The 21,628-nt window shown below is 36.0% G+C and overlaps 1 protein-coding gene and 1 pseudogene across 1 annotated transcript in view; one reads left to right on the top strand and one right to left on the bottom strand.

Annotated features, from left to right (window-relative positions):
• The window catches only part of Snx25 (sorting nexin 25), a 154,398-nt gene that overhangs the window by 122,050 nt on the left and 10,720 nt on the right, over positions 1-21,628 (bottom strand). Inside the window, exon 2 of the mRNA XM_004639785.2 lies at positions 6,510-6,594. Coding sequence (XP_004639842.2) covers positions 6,510-6,594 — 85 coding nt within the window. The remainder of the gene's footprint in view (positions 1-6,509; positions 6,595-21,628) is intronic.
• LOC101584456 lies at positions 14,187-14,810 on the top strand (annotated as a pseudogene).

The raw sequence follows: 21,628 nt of genomic DNA, 5'->3' as shown, positions 1-21,628 counted from the left end.
TTTGGGGGTTAATGCCTAGGGCCATCAAATAAACAAGAACATTAAAGGGGTCCACTGGAGATTACAAAGAATGGAATGATATGATTGGAATTTTACTCAGGTTAATCTGAAAAGAATTAAGGTAACAAAGTAGAGAAAATCTGTGGTGAGGAGACAAAGTTTAAAAGCCACTTAGTACATCAGTCTAGAGAATTTGACATTAGGTAACCTCTACCTATCAATTTTCAGAACAAGGAAGTGACTCAAGTGAAGTAAATAGCAAAAGAAAGAGAGCTCCAAGGGAGCCATTTTTCCTATGCTTGCCTTTTCCTTGAGCACTTCAGAGATATTACTGGCTCTGTCCATGAGGTCTCTACCTCACAGATCATAAATGTCCATGGCTTGAGTGTCCTAGGGAAAAAAAAAAACATTTCTCTTTCAATCAGTAACTATCTAATGATAAAGGACAATAATTTCATTGTTCATTTAGATGATCCTTTATGGTTTGTATAATTTTTTTCTTTATCTTAGTGCTGGAGATTGAATCCAGATCCTACCATGTGCTAAACATATGTCCTATTACTGAGCTATACCCCGAAGTTCTGTCCAAAGTTTGAAAATCCAACAGGAAGTCATCTCTTGGGAAGAGTTGGGGTTATTAGTTTGTTACTGATTCATCTATTTATTCTTTCAACAAAAAGAGCATATGAAGCCATTGGGTAAAAAGTCATGATTTAGACGAGTTGGACATATGGGAGTAAAAGAAGTCATTGCCTTTTTTCCTGTGTGTCACCATCTAATCCTCAGATCCCCTAGTGTCCTCTGAAATAGCCACAGGAGGAGCCTAGTAAAAAGAAAATTACATCAGTTTCACTTTATCCAAGTCCTGCTCCAAAAAAACTAAAAGCACTATTACCATGAGATCAGGTACAACTTATATCCCTTCATATATCCTAGACAATTTACTTACAGGCACATTTACCATTGATTTTCAGAAAAGCATTAATGGGCTAGGGGTTTAAGTTCAGCAGCAGACTATTTGCCTAGCATATGTAAGCCCTAGCTCACATCCTCCACACAGCAAAAACAAACAGAAAAGCACTGAGTCAATCAAAACCAATACCCATATATTCACTTTCATATGTGCATAAAACATTAATTGCACTTGTGAAGACTATCACAAAAAAATAAAGGTAATGGTACTTCTAAGACATTCAAACAGTGTCTAACAAAGTAAAGTTTGAGGTCATCCCAATGCCTTAGAGAAGACCAAAAAAAAAAAAAAAAAAAAATCCTAGAAAGAATTACTTATTTGACTCAAGAACTTTCAATTTATCATTTAGGAAACTACTCAGCAAATAGTAAGTCCTCAATAATTATGGACCATAATTAAATCACCTGACCCACATCACAGAGAAATCAGCGTAAGCCTAGCAAAACGCAAATAATAGGTCTAATGAGATTTAGTAGTAAATCAAAAAAAATTTTAGAATAAGTGCTTGCCTGGAAAGCGAAAGGGCCTAAATTCAATCCCCAGTTCCACAGGGGGAGAAAAAAAAAAAAAGATTTCTAGAGGTTCAATTTTTTTTTTCAGCCTGTCTTCCATCTGCTTTCTAGGAAACGTAGCTTTTAAGAGTACTTGGTATAGAATGGTAGCATTTTATTTTTACTTCTTTGGGGTATTCTTTGACACAAGGTCTCCCTATATATTTCAGCCTATTTCTTTTTTTTCTTTTTTTTTTTTTTTTTTTTTTTGCAGAACTGGGGATTGAACTCAGGTCCTTGCGCTTGCCAGGGAAGCACTTATTCCACTGAGCCATCTCCCTGGCCCTATATATTTCAGACTGGGCTCGAACTCACTATGTAAGTTCAAGCTGGCCTCAAACTTTTGGCAGTCATGCCTCAGCCTAAGAGCTAGGATTACAGGTGTGCACCACCACACCCAGCTAGAATGGTAACTGTTTTCTCAAATACACATGTATAATAGTTCATTAATACAAATCAGAACCTCTAAAATAGTTTTATATATATTAGCTAACAAAACATAACTAATATGCTTTGATCTTCTTTTCCAACTGTGCCATATGACTTCCAGAATTTGTAGTAATTCTTACTGTTCCACATAGAGCTCAAATTTATTATTTGTTTTATATTGTTTTTAATCATTACTTCTTTCTTCTTGAATTTCAATCAAGATTTAAAGAGCGAGGGAGATAGCTCAACAGTTTAAGTGCCTGCCCAGCAAGCACAAGGAACTGGGTTTGATCCCCGGTACCACATGCTGTGCCAGCCCCAGAACATGGGGCATGCCATGCCAGCCACTAAAACTAGGCATGATGGTGCATACCTGTAATTCCAGGGTTGGGGAGGCTATAAACGGTAAGGACCACTACAAGTCTGATCTGTGTAGTGAGGCCCTTTAAGCCCTGTACTAAATACATTTTAAAAAATTAACCCATCCAGGCCAAGCAATGGCCGTGACTCATCAACATGGCTGACACTGACAAAGGTTCTACAATCTGAGGTACAGGATCTCAGGATAAATCCTGAAGGGATTTCACTGACCTTATCAGACCCAAAAGCTACAACTCTTGTGCATAAGTCCTGCTTTACCTTGGTCTTAACCATCCAGCAGAAAAGTATAAAAACAAAATATAAGAAGTAAAGCCATGCTGTTATGTTAAGCTGCAGGGGACTCAGGTCAACAATTTCTGACATTTCCAGTCAAGCGGAAGACCCAATACGATTATGGGCTACTGGACTCTTTTAGAATATTTTGCTGAGTTAACACATCTATAATATTCAAATAATGGAACAAAAAAAGGGGATACAGATGAATGTCAATTTTGTATCTGTGTATTCAAAGTGGTTAGGATAGATATATAGTTACATTCTCTTAATGAATAGAGGGATTTGTTCCAATGGTGTTTGTAAATAGGATATCATGTCCACATCTTGTACAGCAATTAACCACTAGGAAGAATGTATGCAATGTGTTAATTATTGAAACTGTCCTACCAATTTGGTTTGAAACTGTCTCATTGCTATTTGTTTCTCAATAAAATTATGGAAAAAAAATTAACCCATTCAAGAAAAGGCTATATCCAAATATGAAGAAAATATCTAAGTCTTCAAAACATAAAGACACTATGCCACATAAATATCATTCACAATAGCTAAAACATGAAAGTGACTCAAGCGTCCATCAAGGGACAAATGGATACACAAGATGTGGTACATGCTTTTAATGTATTACACTTATAATGGAATATTACTAGCCTCTTAAAAGAAAAAAATAAAATAAAATTGAATAATTAAATTTTTTACTTAAGAGAATTTCAGTTTCAGAGATAGTACAGTAGTTTCAGGGATATCACACTTACCTTCCTACAGAAAACAACTAGCAATGCCAGGGAAGGTGGTGGGGGGGTTAAAGATTTAATTTAAAGACTCTAAAGAGCAATCAAAAGTTGGCCAACATCAGAAAGCAATGTACCTTTGAAAGGAGAGAATGATACTAGGTGAGACACAGTTCTACAACTTTTCCTTGCAGGCAACAAAGTTCTAGAAGCACAAACCAGTTTGAACTCAAACAGGTCTATGTTTTTAAAATTACTGCTACTTAAAATAATCAGAAGACAGATGTAGATGCTACCACAGCTGCTGGAAATAAAGATAGAGAATACCAAAAAGGATAGGGCCACAATATGTAAGTACAAATCCTCAAACCCACTGATAACTCTGAGTTACATATGTGTGGGGTTAAAACTATAAGACCAGAGCAAACTAACAGCTAGACAAGTGAAATAGCTGAGTAGATACCTCTACTGCTGTCTGACATTAAATCTGGCTACTGGCTTCCAGGTATGAGGGGTTCACCTTAAACTAAGAATATAATCCAAGTAAAACCAGTCTATGAAACCAATGATCTGCAAGGTGATCAGTCTGTAATTAAACTACACACTAAAACAAACAATGGAGAGTAACAGAATCTAGAATGTCTAAAAAGTAACATTCATATCATTCAATTAGAATCAAAATAACTACATATGTGAAGAAACCAAAAAAGTGACAGTCAAGAAATAAATCAATGAATAGAAATCAAGATGCCTAGATGGTAGAATTACCATACAAGAACTTTAAAAGAGCTATTATAAAAGATTAAAATGGTTATAACAAGTGACAGAAAATCCCAGCTGTGAAGCAAAAACTGAAGAAAAAAAAGAGGAAGACAAAGAACCAAATAGAATTTCTAGGTATGAGAAGTACCAAAAAAACCTTTAAAATTCACTAGATGCATTTAACTACAGATTAGAGATGACTAAAAAAAAAAATCAGGGTCAATAAACACGAAAGCAGATAAATAAAAATTATCCTAAAGAACAGAGTGAAAGGGGCTGGGGAGATTCCTCAGTGGAATAAGCGCTTCTCTGGCAAGTGCAAGGGCCCGAGTTCAATCCCCAGTTCCGCCAAAAAAAAAAAAAAAAAAAAAGAACAGAGTGAAAAGGGGGTAAATATATTGGAGTTCATTAAAATTTTACATTCTATGTAAAAACACAATAAAGAGGAGCTAGTGAGATAGCTCAGCGTACTAAGCACCTGCTTGAGCAAGCACAGGGATTGGATTTGATCCATGGCACCACATGCTGCGCCAGCCCTGCTCCTCGGCACACTGAGCCAGCCACAGAGACTGGGCGTGGTGGTGCACACCTGTAATCCCAGTACCAGGGAGGCTGAAAACAGGAGGACCACTATGAGTCTGATCTGCGTAGTGAGACCCTGTACCAAATATATTTAAAAGAGAGAAGGAGAAAGAGAGACAGAGAGAGAGAGAGAGAGAGAGAGAGAAAATACAGCACAATTAATAGGAGAAAAATATTCACTGTACCTCTATATAATAAAAGATAATAATCCAGAATATTTTTAGCTACAAATAAATTATAAGTTTAAAAGACATAGACATAAAAATATAAAAATGTCAACAATATGTCAACAACACACAAAAAGGTATTCAACATCATATTTTATAGGACTATACAATTTAAGTCCACAATAAAATACTATTTGATTCATCAAAATGATTAAAATAGGGTGACAACAGCAGGAACTGGTGGTAACAGAAAATAACTGAGTTTTTTCATACACTGTTAATGACAGTCTAAAAATACATAATCACTTTGGAAAACTGGCATCTTCTTACAAATTTAAATATTAAAACTATCGTATACTAATTCTGATGTGTCTTAAATTATGTCTAGATTGTATTCCATATATTGAGATGGCTCAGCACATACCAGAATTGCTTCTCCTAAGTATTTATCAAGTAAAAAAACAAAACAAAACAAAACAAAACAAAAAAATACATCCACAGAAATATTTCTGGCCATTTTGTTCACTAAATTTCCAAAATTTAGAACACCCAATGTCCAATATGAGAAAGGATGAGTAGATTGCGATAAGCCATATCAGCATATGCAATACAATCCAGCAATAAAGAATAAACTGACAAACACAATAGCAATAAATCTGGAAAACATTATACTGAAAGAAAATGGGCATAAAACACTATACATTGTATGATGACATTTCCATGACTTCTATGAACACATAGAATTAATATATGGTGATCAAATTCCAAAAATGGAAAGTGAGTTTTGGTCATACGGGAGCATAATGCAAGTTTTCCAGGACAGCAGAAAGATCCTTTATATGACTAGGATGGCTTAGTTATATATGTCTATGAACATTACCAAATTACAAACTTAGAATCTGTGCCTTTCTCAAAGTATGTAAATTTTTCTTGAAAAGAACTATTAATACTCTAAAACTGATTTTGAGGTTATAAATAATAAGTCAAATTTTAAGTCAGTTTTAGAAAAGTCTTTGTACTTTACTAACAAGTATTTTTAAAGTTTAATTGTAGTGTGCAAAGTTTAAAATTCTATGAGTCCATAGCAAGTAATGATAAGTAAAATATACTTGCTTACGTATCACTCCATTCTTTCTTAGTGTTCATCTAACAAGTTTTCACCTGAAAAACTCTTTTCTCTGTACAATATATTATCAGTGTTTTAAAAAATCTTTTTAAACCTTAATTTAACATACCTTCTCTAGGTTACAGCTAGAAGATATTACTTGATACTTGCTTTTATTTTTTATTTTTAAGTTTTGGTACTGGAAATCAAACTAAGGGCCTTACACTTTCCAGGCAGGTGCTGTGCCACTGAACTACATCCCCTGAGTGACACTTGTTTTTATATCAGGAACAGAGAAGCACATCTGTGTTTCATATGTTAGAAGTTCCAATTGCCAGGCTAGCTTTGTATGACCTGGAAATGCCTATTTTATAAAAGCTGAAATTCTACTTAACCAAAACAAGAATGTATTTAAGCATCAAATATAAGCTCATGAAGAAAAACATTCCTACTGCTATACAAAGAATAAATAAATTTACTAGAGATCATTATTTTCCTCCTAGGGGATAACAAACTGCTTTACCCAGTAATTATATGCTCTCATTTAATCCTTACCTTCTTTCAGAGCTTTATCCATATTATGCGAAATTACTACCCTTCTAGACTGAACTGTCTCATGTGAGTTTCCATACACAGGACTCTGAAATATGAGGGAGAAAACAAGATAAAGATTATTGAATGAATAAACTACATATAAAAATAAAACCAAAGGTATAAAGAATCATCTAAAATAGCAGTAAAATAAGGTTTAATAACTGAAATATTCTGGAAAAGTAAATAAGCACACAAGGTAAAATAGAAAATATTTGGAAAAAAGAAAAAATTCCCCTAATAGATATAATATATAACAATATGACGACAGTGTAAGAATAAATCAATCAACAGAATGATAGAAAGCCACAAAAAACACAGGCCTCTAAACAGGATAATTAAAAACATAATAAAGAAAAATTTAAAATCAATAGGAAAATGACATACTAGTCAACAAATGATATTGGAATTATACTCATGTGGGGGAAAAGGTTATAGTTTATAGTTTACATAAAAGTAACTACAAATGTATTAAAGGACTAAATAGTCTCTTAAACTAAAAAAGAATTTAAAGAAAATACAGGAAAAGCTGTATACAATTTTAAGATAGAGAAGGCCTCTCTAAATTAAGGCACAAAATCCAATTAGAAGTGAAAACAACAACAAAAAAAAATCAGGTATGATTATTTAGAAAATTCCTGTTTGACTAAAGAGCATAGGAAACAATATCTATAATATATGTGACTAAAAAAACTCAAAAACCAAGCAAAGAAACTGATAGAGTATAAAAAATAAACAAATGACTAAAGCATATATAAGAACAGAACCTTTTATATTAGAGTAATGGCATACCATCAGACTGCTAAAGCACTGGAAAGACTCATGTTAACAAGGGTATAGGGAAATGATTGCTCTCACATGCTGCTGGTTGAGAAGGCTGCCTATTCCCACAAGGTTTTAAGAAGGAAATCAAGTCACTAGTCCTTACTAGAAAGAAAAAATTAATCACTATCCCAACACTACAGGCTAATGGAGAATCTGTAAGTAAGGATAAAAGGAAAGATATAATAAGCATAAAACACCATGGCCCAGCTGGGTGAGGTGGCCCATGCCTGTAGTTCCAGATACTAAGGCGGCTGAGCAGAAAGATTACTTGAATTTGAATGTTTAAGGCCAGACTGGAGGGCCGGGGAGATAGCTCAGTAAAATAAGTGCTTGCCTGGCAAGCACAGGGTCCTGAGTTCAATCGCAGGTACCACAAAAAAAAAAAAAAAAAAAAAAAAAAAAAAAAGACCAAATTGGATAACGTAGAAAATAAGCAAGCAAAATATCACCGGCCATAAATAACTGGGGTTATGCATATAGATTTCTCTTTAAAATTTTAATATTTATGGGGCTGGAACGTCCTTGTGCTGAATGAATTTAAGTTAGCCACTGCATATTCTTTCAGGTCATAGGATAGATATTATTAATCATTGTTTCAAGGTGGAGTTGAGAAAAAAGAAAAGGAAGGAAGCTACCTAAAAATCTAAATATGAGTAAGTCATTGAATCATGACTGTCTTCATTCTCTACTTGTAAGTTTGGAAAAAACAAAAACTCTACCAGTAGACTTTTCTAAGAGCTAGTTCTTGTAGGCAAATGTTTGCTTTCTCTATCTGGGTTATCATAGGCTTCATTTGTCAACTAAGGCCTACCTCTCTTCCAGATAATCATTTTCCTAAAACGCTGTCTTAGGAAAGACAAAAGAAAACCGCATGTACTTCCACTGCCACAAAGGATAACTGACAGAAATCTTTAATATCCTAGTTCAGAAATTAAGACTTCATATGTTGTACAACCCCTTCTTGCTTTGATTTTTAGTAACCGTATCACAACATTAACATATAAAAGCTTTTGGTGAACTACACCATTATTTTTTAAAACATATCTATTTTTTATTTAAAATAAAATAAATCCCATCTTTTGCTTTAAGATTTAAACCAGCTTAAAGCTGGGCATAGTGGCACATACCTGTAATCCTAGCACTCAGGAGGCTGAGACAGCAGGATCATTGCAAGTTCAAGACCCAGCTTGGCTAGAAAGTGAACTCAAGGCTGACCTGAACTATATAGCAAGACCTTGTGTCAAAAAGACCAAAAAATAAAAATAAAAAAAAGACAGACAAAAAAAAAAATTTAAACCAGCTTAAATTTATCAAGATTATTTTCACTAAATGAGTTCTTACACAAAAACAATTGAGATCTCAACAAAGAAGTGCTCATTTTAAAAGTGTTTTGGGGGTGACTACGTGGCACATGCCAGTAATCCCAGCTCCCAGCATTTGGGAGACTGAGGCAGGGGGACTGCAGTGAGTTTGAGACCAGACTGGGCTACACAAATTAGCTCAAGGCCAGCCTGCACTACACAGTAGGCCCCTGCCTCAAAGAAGCCCTGAAAATAAATAAATAAATAAATAAATAAATAAATAAAAATGTTTTCCAAAGAAAAGCAAAAATCTAAAAGCTTTTTTCTAGCACCATGTCAGCCCCGTCCCTGGGGCACATTGAGACAGTGATTGAAACTGGGCATGATGCTGTGCGCCTGTAATCGCAGCGCTTGGGAGACTGAAAAGAGGATCACTATGAGTCCAATCTATGTAGTGAGAACCTGAACACCCTGTAGACCCTGTACCAAATACATAAATTAAAAAAAAAAAACATTAAAAGCTTTTTTCTAATATATGTGACCATATACTTAGCATCAATAATGGACATATTAAGAAACTTTCCTGAAATGTGAATCAACTTTTTCTGTAGAAAGCCACAATACAAGGGCCGGGGAGATGGCTCAGTAGAATAAGTGCTTGCCTGGCAAGCACAAGGCCTCAGTTCAATCCCCGGTTCCACCAAAAAAAAAAGAGAGAAAGAGAGAGAGATAGAAAGCCACAATACACACAAATTGTCTTTGTGCTAAGGCTAAAGACACCTTCTCATGGAGTAGCCATATACAGAGAGAAATCAAGCAAAGAAAACTGGTTACTCTAATGCCATTACTAACTAAACAATCAAAACTATCTGGAACCCATATACACACATCCCATTCCTAATGTATGAAGACAACACTGTTCTCTGGGTTGCTTCCAAGTTAATCAATGACTTGTATGTAATTTCCCTTATGTCTACTACCTGTACTACTAAAATAAGTGTTTTTCCTCTTTGCTATACACTGTTACCTTTTCAAATTTTTAAAAAATGTTTAGCAGTTTATTTTTAAAAGAAAAGAGGTTGCACAGGGTTGAAAGAGTGATGAGTAGTTTGCTGTAAAACTAGTGAAATGATACACCCTACAAAAAATAAACACAAACCACCAATAATAATCATTAACCATATGAAGCTGTCACATGGTTGAGTTTTCCCAAGTATTCCCAGCATCTCACAATCTATTGGGATCTTGTGATAAATGTTCTCATTCTGTTTTTTTTGCTTTTTTTGGCTGGCTCAGCATGCCCTGAGGGTGGGGCTGTCTTGGCATATGGTGCTGGGAATCCTCTGCCCCTGTGCCTAAGCTTGCCTAAGCAGGCACTTTAGACTGCTGAACTATCTTGCTGCCCCTTTTTTTTCTTTTTTTTTGTTTGTTCTTATTCTTAAACTGTTAACCTTAAAATCATGACTCCTTTCAAAAGCTTGGCCTCAAACAACAATTTATTCAAAATCAAACAAATGGGTGGAAAAAGTGCTCCTCAGAAGGATGAGAAGGGAATAAGAAAAATAAGAACAGCCCAATCCGGAACCTAGAAATAGGAAAGAAATCATTAAGCTTGATGAGCAGAAATTGATGAAACTGACCTTAAAAAAATACAAAGAATCAATGAATTGAAGAGCTGGTTCTTTTAAAAAATAGACCAAATATACAAATCTCTAGCCAAACTTACCAAAAGAAAGACAAGACTTATATCAATGCAATTAGAAAAGAAAAAGGCAAACTCACAAAGGGTGTCACCAAAATACAGATGATCATTAGTAAATACTATGATAAGAAAGAGAATCTTGAAGAGATGGACAGATTCCTAGGCACATATGAATTACTAAAACTAAGCCAAGAAGACATAAAACTGAGCAATCCAATAATGGGAAATGAAATTGATGAAATAATATAAATAAATGAAATTATTTTATTTATTTATATTATTTATATTATTTATATTTTATTTATATTATAAATTTCATTTATTCATAAATGAAAGAAGCCAAGTTATTATTTGCAAATGACATGGTTGTTTACACAGAAGGCCTAAAAATTCCACCAAAAGACTCCTGGAATTAATAACCAAATTCAGCAATAAGCACTTATAATTTTTTTTTCTATATTTAGGGAAGGTGATTCATATCTAGAATATATAAAGAATTCAAAACACGAGACCACCCAAATCAAATAATGGACAAGTGAAATAGACACTTCTCAGAAGCAGTAAAAATGGTCAATAAGCACATAAAAAACTGTTTAACATCTCTGGCCACTTGAAAAATGCAAATTCAGGTCAGGGAGATAGCACAGTAGAATAAGCACCTGCCTGGCAAGTGCAGGGTCCTGAGTTCAATCCCCAGTACCCCACCCCCACACGCACACATACACAAAATGCAAATTAAAACAACACTGTGATTCCATTTTGGTCGTCATCAAGAGATCAAATAATAAAAAATTCTGGTGAGGGCACCAGGGAAAATCATACACTTTTACATTGTTTATAGGAAGGTAAACAAGTACAACCACTATAGAAATCAGTATGGAGATTTCTCAAAAAAAGAGAAATTCCCTTTGACCTACCTATTACCATTCGAACTATTTTCTCAAGAGAGTTAAAGACATATTACAGTGATAGTCACATATCTATGCTTATAACAGCACATCTCATAAATGCTAAAATCTTAGAAATGGCCTATATGTCCATCTACAGATAAATGGATAAAGAAAATGGGGTATTTACATACAATAGAGTACTACTCAAGAAAAAAGGATAAATAAGCCAACTGTAGGAAAACATAGGCACCTTAAGACCATAATATTAAATGAATTAAATCAGACACAAAATTGAATATTGCAGGGTTTCTCTTATATAAGAAACCCAAGAATAAGTAAATTAAAGAGCAAAATAAATGATGACGGAAAGAGGGACATAGATTTCTACCCTTGAGGTTATGCTTTGTAGAGTACACATCTTCCTGGACATGTTCTATTGCAGTGTGCCCTTATACTCTATTACTGGCTAAGTATTTTAAATATCAAAACAAGGCCTGGTTTGACAATATGACACATTCTTATATTTAATCCTGAACTAAAGGATTATTATTTTCCTTATCAATAAAAGAAAACTGTCAGACATGTCACAGTAGGTCATTTAGAGAGTTCCACGTTAACAGAAAGTAGTGGCATTTGTGGTTTTTAATGGAATTTTACATATTTATCCAAATTAAATTTTTACCCAAAATAAAAGAGATAGTTACCATGTAATGTTTCAATACATGTGTACATTATATAATGTTTAAATCAGGTTAAACACGTCTATCTCTTCTAACATACATCAGGTACAGTGGTGCCTGCTTGCAGTTTTAGCTACTGGGGAAGCTCAAGTAGGAGAATCATTTGAGTCCAGGAATTCAAAGCCAAGCTGGGTAACATAGTGAGACACTTTCTCAAAAACAAACTCCTTCTTTGTAACATTTTGAAATGTACAGTACATTACTGTTATCGATACCTTACTGTGCAAAAGAACACCAGATTTTCCAACTTTAAACCAAGTAAAATTTCTGTTTGAAATATAAATTATTTTTTGAAATTCAAACGTATACTTTTTTCATATTGCTATTTTTCTAGATTTTGAATATATAAAATTTCTTTATCAAAATGTTATTTACACTACAAAAAAGTGGAGATACATTCTATGACACAGATGTATAGGGTTAAACTGCCCCATATCACTATCCTCCACAGATAATAACTAGTGACATTTTGGTATCTTTCCTTCTAGTTGCTGTGTCATCTACTGACTGCAACCTTGAGCAAGTAACTTTCCTGTATCTGTTTCCTCATCTATAAAAGAGAAACAACAACAGTGCCTACTTTGTATGATTAATGTGAGCATTAACTAACACACTGATTAAGTATGAAGTATTGGTATTTTCCACTTGCATACTTTTTTTAAAAAAGAAATCACACACAATTCTTTATTTGGCATTTAAAATTCAGTATTAAGAATATGAGCATCTTTTCTATTACAGAAAAACTTGGCATATAATGTTTTGAATGGGTCATACCACAATTTAACTATGTTCTTATTCTACATTTATTCTCATCTTTTTTCCATTTTAAATGTAAAATATTTTCATCTCTCTGCTAGTTGTCTAAGTATAGCACTACCAGAAATGTTCTAAAAGATATTAAAAGTATCTAAAAATATGGTTGAATTCAGATTCTAACTTTATTCAAATGACTTACTGTCTCATAAATTTCCTTGTGCTTCAAAAGGAATCTTCCAGCAGAGAAGAAGAAACTGAAGGAGCAAACAGTATAGGAGACGGAGAGGAGGAAGGAGACGGAGAAGAGGAATAAGATTTTTGTGAACTAGAAAATTCACTTTCCAACTTCTTGAACCCTACACCAGCTGCCTTGATGGTCCAAGTACTGTACTCTGGGAGAGAGAGAGAGAGAGAGAGAGAGAGAGAGAGAGAGAGAGAGAGAGAGAGAGAGAGAACTACATAAGAGACATAAGGTACTGTGAAGGATGGAGGGGTAGGTCAGGTCCTTCTCTCCTCTCACGAGAGTGACCCCTACGACACACATGTATAAAATAATGACTGTAATCCCAGCATTCTGAGACGCTGAGGAAGGAAGACTACAAGTTCAAACTCAGTCTATAAAGCTCAGTGAAATCTTGTCTTAAAATTTACAAATAACAAAAAAGAGAGCAGGGGATACAGTCTAGTAGAAAGACACTGGGCCCAATCATCAGTACAGAAAAGGAGAAAAGAGAGAGAGAAAAAAAGAAACAGATATGTGAAATGAATTACTTCCACTAAATACAGATTACATAAAACTAAAAATATAATTTGATTGAATCAATTCAAATTGGCTGGGTTTTACATCCCTTCTAACTGGTGAGTAAAATATCTATCCCATCCTAAACTGAAATCTTAAAATTATTTCCATTTCTATCTAAAATAAGAGTATTTAAATTCAAAGACTAACACTTTCTCTTAAAAGGAACATGGTATTGAGAGATGCCCTTATACAGCAGCCACTGTTCCTCTAAGTTGTGAGGACCAAGTATGCATGTACTTGTATATGTGACATATATACATATGTGGATACTAAATGCTACTCTCAGTTTCCTTGGTGACATCAGGTGGCTCTTATCTACAGCTTGAAAATACTATCAGCAATTTTTAAGAATCACTTGGGGAAGTTGCTCAAAAGTAGATTTTTAGACCCTTCTAAGAGTCTTAATTCAGAAAGTTTAAGACATGTTTCTGAAATAAGCATTTTTGTAAGAATTTCAAAATCATTTCTATGATACTTAGGCCATACTTTGATGAAGACTGCCAACAAATCCTGATGTCAAAAGTTATGATTGGCCAGAAGCAGAGGAAAGGAGCAACAAGTAGCCACCTAGAGGCCACGGAGGCAGCAACGACGGAGCTAGCCGAGCCACTGCCGCCGCACCCCTATGGCAGCCGCCAAGGATACTCATGAGGACCATGATGCCTCCACTGAGAATGCAGACAAATCCAACCATGACCCCAGTTTGAACCAGTAGTTTTTCTTCCTGGGCAAGAAATTAAAACACTAGAGGAAGATAAGGAGGAACTTTTTAAAATGTGAGCAAAGTTGTTCCGATTTGATTCAGAGAATGATAGTCCAGAACGGAAAGAACGAGGCACGGGTGATGTCAAGCTAGCTCCTGAAGCATAAGGATAAGGGGACCATCCGCCTCCTCATGAGGAGGGACAAGACCCTAAAAATCTGCGCCAATCATTACATCACGTCTATGATGGAGCTAAAGTCAAATGCTGGCAGCAACCATGCCTGGGTCTGGAATACCCATGCTGACTTCACCGATGAGTATCCTAAGCCAGAGCTGCCTGCCATCCGCTTCCTAAATGCTGAGAATGCACAGAAATTTAAAACAAAGTTTGAAGAATGCAAAAAAGAAACTGAAGAGAGAGAAAAGAAAGGACTGGGCAAAAATGATAATGCGGAAAAAGTAGCTGAAGAGCTAGAAGCTCTCTCTGCGAAGGAGGAGAACAAGGACCTTGGAGAGGAAGCTGAAGAGAAGTTGGAGAAGCAGTGAATCCTCTTAACGTCTCTCCTTTTCCTTTCTTCTTCTTTTCTTTTGTAAATTTGGCCCTCCCCTTTTTTTGGTTTTAATTCTGTTTTGTTCAACAAGGGACTTTATTCAGGCCATTTTTTTGTTTTGTTTTTCTAAGTTTTTACCCTATTGAAGATGACTTCAGAAAATCCATTCCCCAGTCATGAAAATGTACTGTGCTTTCTTTTCCATAGTGGAAACACTTATTTATAGTCATCAAAAATAGTAAATAAAAATGCATTTGAAACCTGGAAAAAAAAGTTATGATTTCTGGAGTGGTCACATTTTATTAGAAAACTCAGAAATATTTTAATGTATAATATATATCCTATATAAGTTGTAATCAGGGTTACAAAAGATTTGCTCGTAACTTAAGATCATGTTTAGTTATTTCAGTAATAATTATAGATACTTCATTTGTATCCTTGTTAAGAAAGGGGGTACTATGAACTCTTTCTCTAGAGAATTTCTACCTCATAATGATATTAACAAATAATTGATCATATCAAAGGACACAGAAAATCACTTAAACTTATGAAGTAGCTTTAAACACTATGCTTGAATCAAAAATTATTTTTTTTATATTCTTGTAATCATCTACATTGTGTATAAGCACCAAATAAATCATTCTTGCAAATTTAATACTCACTAAAACATACTCTTCAAAGGCAGAAAAACAACTCTTTTGCCTCAAGAACAAACTTCTACTGCATTTAATGAGTGAAAGTGTCCCTGAGTAGAGGGACAAGCAATCTAACTGACAGTATTAAAGCCAGGGGTTGCCTTGGACAAAACAATGAAGACAGCAACCTCCACTCTACAAAGGCCTTGACTCTAAAAACCATTTTCTGGGGCTGGTGAGATGGCTCAGTGGTCTAAAGCACCTACTTAGAAAAAGCTTAGGAAAGCACAAAGACCACGGTTCAATCCCCTAGCACCACATGCCAGCCAGCCCCGCCCCCTGGTTGGCTGAGCTGGCCACACACACACACACACACACACACACACACACGCAAATAAATAAATAAATTAAATTTAAAAAAATAAATAAAAATAAAAATAAAAACCATTTTCCATAGGGAATGTCGTCCCTTCACCATCAGTAATTAATTCTGCCTCCCACTTATCAAGATATTTGAGACTACCATTATAGTTTGTGTATAGGTGTCCCCCTAAAGCCTCATGCAGTCATGAGGCGGCTTCTGGAGTTTGTGATTGATTACTGTGGGTGTGGATGCTACACCTGACCTGGGACAGGTAATCTGTATTTCAGCATAAGGAGGGAGGTGAGCTGTTAGAGCTGCTGCTACTCCTTCATTTGGCTCTTGCTCTTTGCCACCACCATGAAAAGGGGCTTTCTGCTACATGCTGCTCTGCTTTAGACCCAGCTGAATGTGGATTGAAACCTCCAGTAACTGTGAGCTAAATAAACCTTTCATTCCTTCATTTTGAGTGTTGGGTATTTGTCCCAGCAACAAAAGAAGAGTAACGGAGACAGCTACCCAGCTTGAAATACTTTTGTCAACTTCCTACAAAATTCTCTTCAAGTGCTCCCATTTTACCTCTCTGCCACTAGTCTCATCCAAATTTCCTCATGTGTACTCTGATCCTGCCTGCCCAGACACGGATCTATCAATCAGCCTCTATCTTGAGGTTTTCAAGCATTTGCTCTCTACTTTGCAATCTTTCTCCTATCTTAGAAATGGGCTTCAGTCTCCCCTCCGAAAGAATAACAAAAGTCCCTGTAACATAAGTCCCTGTAGCCACTCTTTCCTCTAAGTGTTTTCACATCTCCTTCTTAGGCATGCTTTAGGAAGCATGGTTCATACACTTTCTGTTTCCTCACCTCCTACTCTTTAGCTAAGAAAATGTCATTTCTGTCTCCAAGCCCATCCTCACCTGTTCATACCAAGGCCAAATAACATGGGAATGGGTCTACAAAGACCTCTAAGTTGCCAGATCCTTCAAATACCTCTGATGCTCCTTCTGGACCTTTCTGCTCCACCTGCCTGTGTTAGTCATTTACTTCCTGCTTCTCTCATGACGTCTCTTACATTTTTCTCTTCTGCTCAAGCGTCTAAAGATTTACTCTGATTCCACTCAGATAGGTCACTCACTGTTCCTCCTTTACCTGCCTCCTTTGCCATTTAATGTCAACTACTAATTCTGAAGTTTGAACTACCACAGGTAGCAGCAACAAATCTTGTTTAATTCTGATCTCTGCTTTAAATTGCAAACCTGCATACCTAACTACAAACTGGACATTTCCATAGCCATCTCAAAATCTACATAGCCAAAATTTACATATCCTTACCTTTCACCATGCCAAACCTATACAAATGGCACCTATTCATTCAACTACCCAAGCAAAAAACTGGAATTAAAGTAGAATTTTCCTTCTAACCTCTCTTGAAATAACTTGGGACCACCAGGTTGGGACACTGATAGGTCAGAAGGATAGGAGAAAATCTTCTAGGCACAGTAAACTGTATTACCCTTTATATCAAGGCATATTTTAACAGACCCATTACAAGAATCCTATAAAATTTTAAAAGCAGAATGTTTGCATAAATAGGAAATTGTTAAGAATAAAACCTCAGGGGGCTGGGGAGGCAGCTTAGTGACTTAAATGCCTGCCTGGCAAGGGCAAGGTCCTGAGTTCAATTCCTTGTACAAAAAAAAAAAAAAAAGAAGAAAACCTCAGTAAGCCCTCTAGTCTCATAGTCAATTTAAAAGTCACTCATCATGCTGTAGGTAGTAACTCTGACGTGTGGGTTATGATAACAGGTGCATGGCCTGTTTCCAGGGAACTTGACAGTCACTTTTGCTAAAACTTGTGACTCATTTGGATGTGGAAATGTCTGATGATCAACTAAAAAGTTTGGTATCTGTCTTCATATTGTGCATGTTCCCTGTGCTTGCTGTCTTAATGTTCCAAGTTAGGTCCCACTCAGCTCTGCATGTAAACATGTTGATCATTTAACAAATGTTTTGTTGAAGACTATGATACTGGGTTAGCTTGGACTATTATCTGTTGGACTTGGACTTTCTTATACTCTACTCTTATGCTTTACTTAGCAAAATGTAACTAAAAGTCTTTCAGCCTATCTTAAGGCCAGTATGTTTATACAAGATGATGACATCAACTGTAAACATAACTCAGCAGATTCAAGGCTAAGATGACCACCTCTTAATGCATAAATAAAAGGCCAGAATTTTTTGCACAGGATTATGGTACCAAATATAGAAAAACATAGCAGTTGAGTTGACCATAAACAGTCAGTGGTACAAGTCTATCAAAACAAGTATCTTTTGGAACCATGTTCTTGAGTAATGGAAATTACAAGCCTTGAGTACACCGCAGCAAATAAGTAAAAACTTGTTAGTCTTTGTTCTGTAAGCAACTTAATCACTCTCTAGTACTCTTCAGCCAAAACCCCAATATGGCTAAACCCCCACTTCCCATGAAGTTTTTCCTGTGCAGAAATGTGTGTGTTTACAGTATCTGACCTAGTCCTTTTTCTGCCTTCTCTGGGTCAGAAAATATCCTCTGGTATGTCTCAATAAGTGATTATTATGCAGAAATGAAAAGTATAACAAAGCTGACTACATGGAAAGGCAACTGCATTTGTCTTTCTTACTTTTCTCATTGCTGAGACAAAAAGGTTTATGTAGCTAACAGTTTGTAGAGGTTTTATTCAATAATCAACCAGTTCTAAGGCAAGGTGGCTTGGCAAAGGATAACAGTTCCATGGCAGGCAGACTATAACTAAGCAACAGAGAGAAAAAAAGACCTCTTTCTGTCCCTCATATTGTATTGAGTCTCTCAGTGGATTAAGACTGTGCCAATCTAACTAGTGGAAAGATCTGGTAATCATCCAACCTTAATCTCAGCACCCTTAATCCCAACACTGCACTGTCAATCTATCACACAATCCAGATTCAGTCACCTCTGAAAAAGCCCTATGACTGCATGAAGCTTTTGGGGGACATCTAGATACAAGCCATAACAAGCTGGATCTCTACTAATATGTAGAGCTGAATGCATACAAGTGGTGTAAAGGACTTCCCAGGGGCATATGCAGGCCCTCAGGCATATGCCACACAAAGATAAATTTAGGAACAGCAAGCAATTTAAGTGACAAATAAGTAGACATGTGAAAGGCTAACAACAGAAGTTACCCCTGTGGGCAGTGAAATGTTTATTATTTTGAGTCCACAATCTCCTTGCCATCTAAATGACTGACCTAGACCAGTCAGAAATCCTGTACCCCTTGCCAAGAATTCGTTAAAAATAGGCACTTGCCCAAACCTGGCCAATCAGATGTAAAGGGAAAACTGCCAAATTCTAAAAATGTTTTCATGTTCCATATGGTTTCCTTGTTCTTGCAATGTAACAGTAATACACAACTACAACTCTGTGGCTGAAGTTGAAACTGATGCAGTTGTCTGACCAATAGTTCAAAAGTTAATTCACAGGGGAGGGACAGCAGGAAACAGAAGAGGAGCTAATGGCTCCAGCTTTTCCACAGGGAGCCTGTCCTACCCCTGAGACCATCCTGACTCTGGAATGTATTATATTTCAAAACAATAAATCTCCCAGTTGTTTGAAAAAAGAAAGGGGATATTGGATTAGTCATATTTAGAAAGCACTGGACTAAAAACAGTTAAAGGTGGGCATAGCTGTGGTACACTTAGAAACAACAGAGCTGAGCACATGCATGCTGGAGCTCCTGGCTTAGCCGTAGTCACTTTTATCCTACTATCACCTTATTAAGGGTTCATAAATGTAATCAGGATTAGAGTTACGTCTGGAACAAGCATATATGTTGAGATACCCCAAGAAGGCACAGCATTCTGTCAGTCAGACCTAAACATTTAGGAAAGATCCCTAGGCTGTTGTTTTCCTTCTGCAAGACTGATTTATGGTGGCTGCTGTTGCTGTTTCTACATGCTATACAGTGCTTTTGCTTTTTCTGTTACCCTAGTACCACTCTTCTGTCTGTGCTGTATTTTTTGTTGCCGTGGACTTGCCCTGAGCACAATGATCTTCAATAAATGTAGCAGCTTGCCACCTGCTACTGGGTTCACTTGGCAATTATTTTTGTTGTACACACCAGACCATTACACAGCAATAGTTACACACCTGTAATCCCATAGTCTTTTTTTTTTTAGAATTAAATTTAAAACATTTAATTTTTAATCCCATACTCTTGAAAGCTGATGCAAGGGGATCATAAATTCAATCCAGCCCAGGCAACTAGGCAGCACCCTGTCTCAAAAAAACAGGAGCTAGGGCTGTAGCTCAGAATGAAGGCCCTGGGTTCAACCCCCAGTAATTGGAAAAAAAAAAAAAAAAGAAAGAAAAAGAAAATCAAACAATTGCCTTTACTTTAGGCTTTCTTAAACACGAATAAAACAGGTAAAGCTTCAAGAACTTAATTTTTTCAAACTTATGTGACCACCACAGCTGCCTCTATTTTTTGCAGTGTACCTAGAAGCAATTTCCAGAATTACATGTTAATGGATCACAATGGGAAACTAATTCTTACCAGAGGAGATCAAAAGGATATCTGAGTGCCTGTTTATGATACAGTACAGTGGTGACAGAGTTTTATTTATTTATTTAGGAAAGAAAAGTAATTTAGGAACTCAATGGAATCACTGCCATTCCTCTCAGAATGAGTGTTTCATTCACAGTACAGTATATGCTGATTCTACCAAATATTTACTGGCTTCTGGAATGCTGTATTAAGGAAGGGTTATATGTAGCCTTCTCTAATATAGTTCTTAGGTCTAATTCTGAGTTCTTCCACTTGTTATATAGCCCATACGTGTATTTAGCCTCCTTAATCTTGTTTTTCACCTCTGTAAAGGAAAGCAACAGTCTCTACATGATGCAATAGAAGTAAAAATTAAATTCAGTAATGAACATATGCACCTGAAACTTAAAGTGCAATAAAAAGTTTAGATATACTAAGTAAGACATCTATTTCATGATATTCACGTTATGACTTCTGTAGTACACATGTGTCCACTGTACTCACTACCCTGGATGAGAGTAAAATAAACTGAGGCTACAGAAACCACTTCTGTAAAACCAACAATGCCAACATAAACTATACACAAAAGGTAAAATTATTAAAAAGTGATGTTTCAAATAAGTATTGTCTTCATGAAGACATAATAAGCATACAAATCTACCAGTGGGTGATAATTCTCTGGAAAAGTCTTACAAGTAATTTTTCCACATCTTACCACAGAAGACATTGAGAAACAATGATCAACCTAATGCTAACAAGCCTCCCTGATACCTAGAAGGAGTTCTTGAAATACTATTTATTGCTAAGGAATCAGAAGTCCTCTTGGAGAGATAACTAATTCTAAATATATGCAGAACTAATTCAAAATAAGACTGCAATATCTTACTATACATGTACAGCTGTGCCTTGGCTCACGAATTCAATTCTCCCACAATTTTGGTTGCAAAATTTGTTCCATGATTCTGATTGCAATCAAACTGCAAGCTTGAAAAATTGCATTTTTAAAACTTATTTAATTTTAATGTATTAGGTATAGGGCACACTAAGAAGCTCAGACTCATAGTGATCCTCTTGCTTTTGGCCTCCCCAGTGCTGGGATTATAGGTGTGCATCACCACACCCAGACTCAGTCACAGTTCAGTGCACCTGGGGTTAGGGGCAGGCATGGCATGTAGTGCCAGGGATTGAACCCTGGTCTGTGTGCTTGCCTAAGCAGGCACTTAGTCCACTGAGCTATCTCGCTGGCCCTAAAATCTA

Source organism: Octodon degus, unplaced genomic scaffold (assembly GCF_000260255.1).
Source record: "Octodon degus isolate 3935 unplaced genomic scaffold, OctDeg1.0 scaffold00114, whole genome shotgun sequence".
NCBI classification, from domain to species: Eukaryota; Metazoa; Chordata; class Mammalia; order Rodentia; family Octodontidae; genus Octodon; species Octodon degus.
This window is presented reverse-complemented; position numbering and strand designations above follow the sequence as displayed.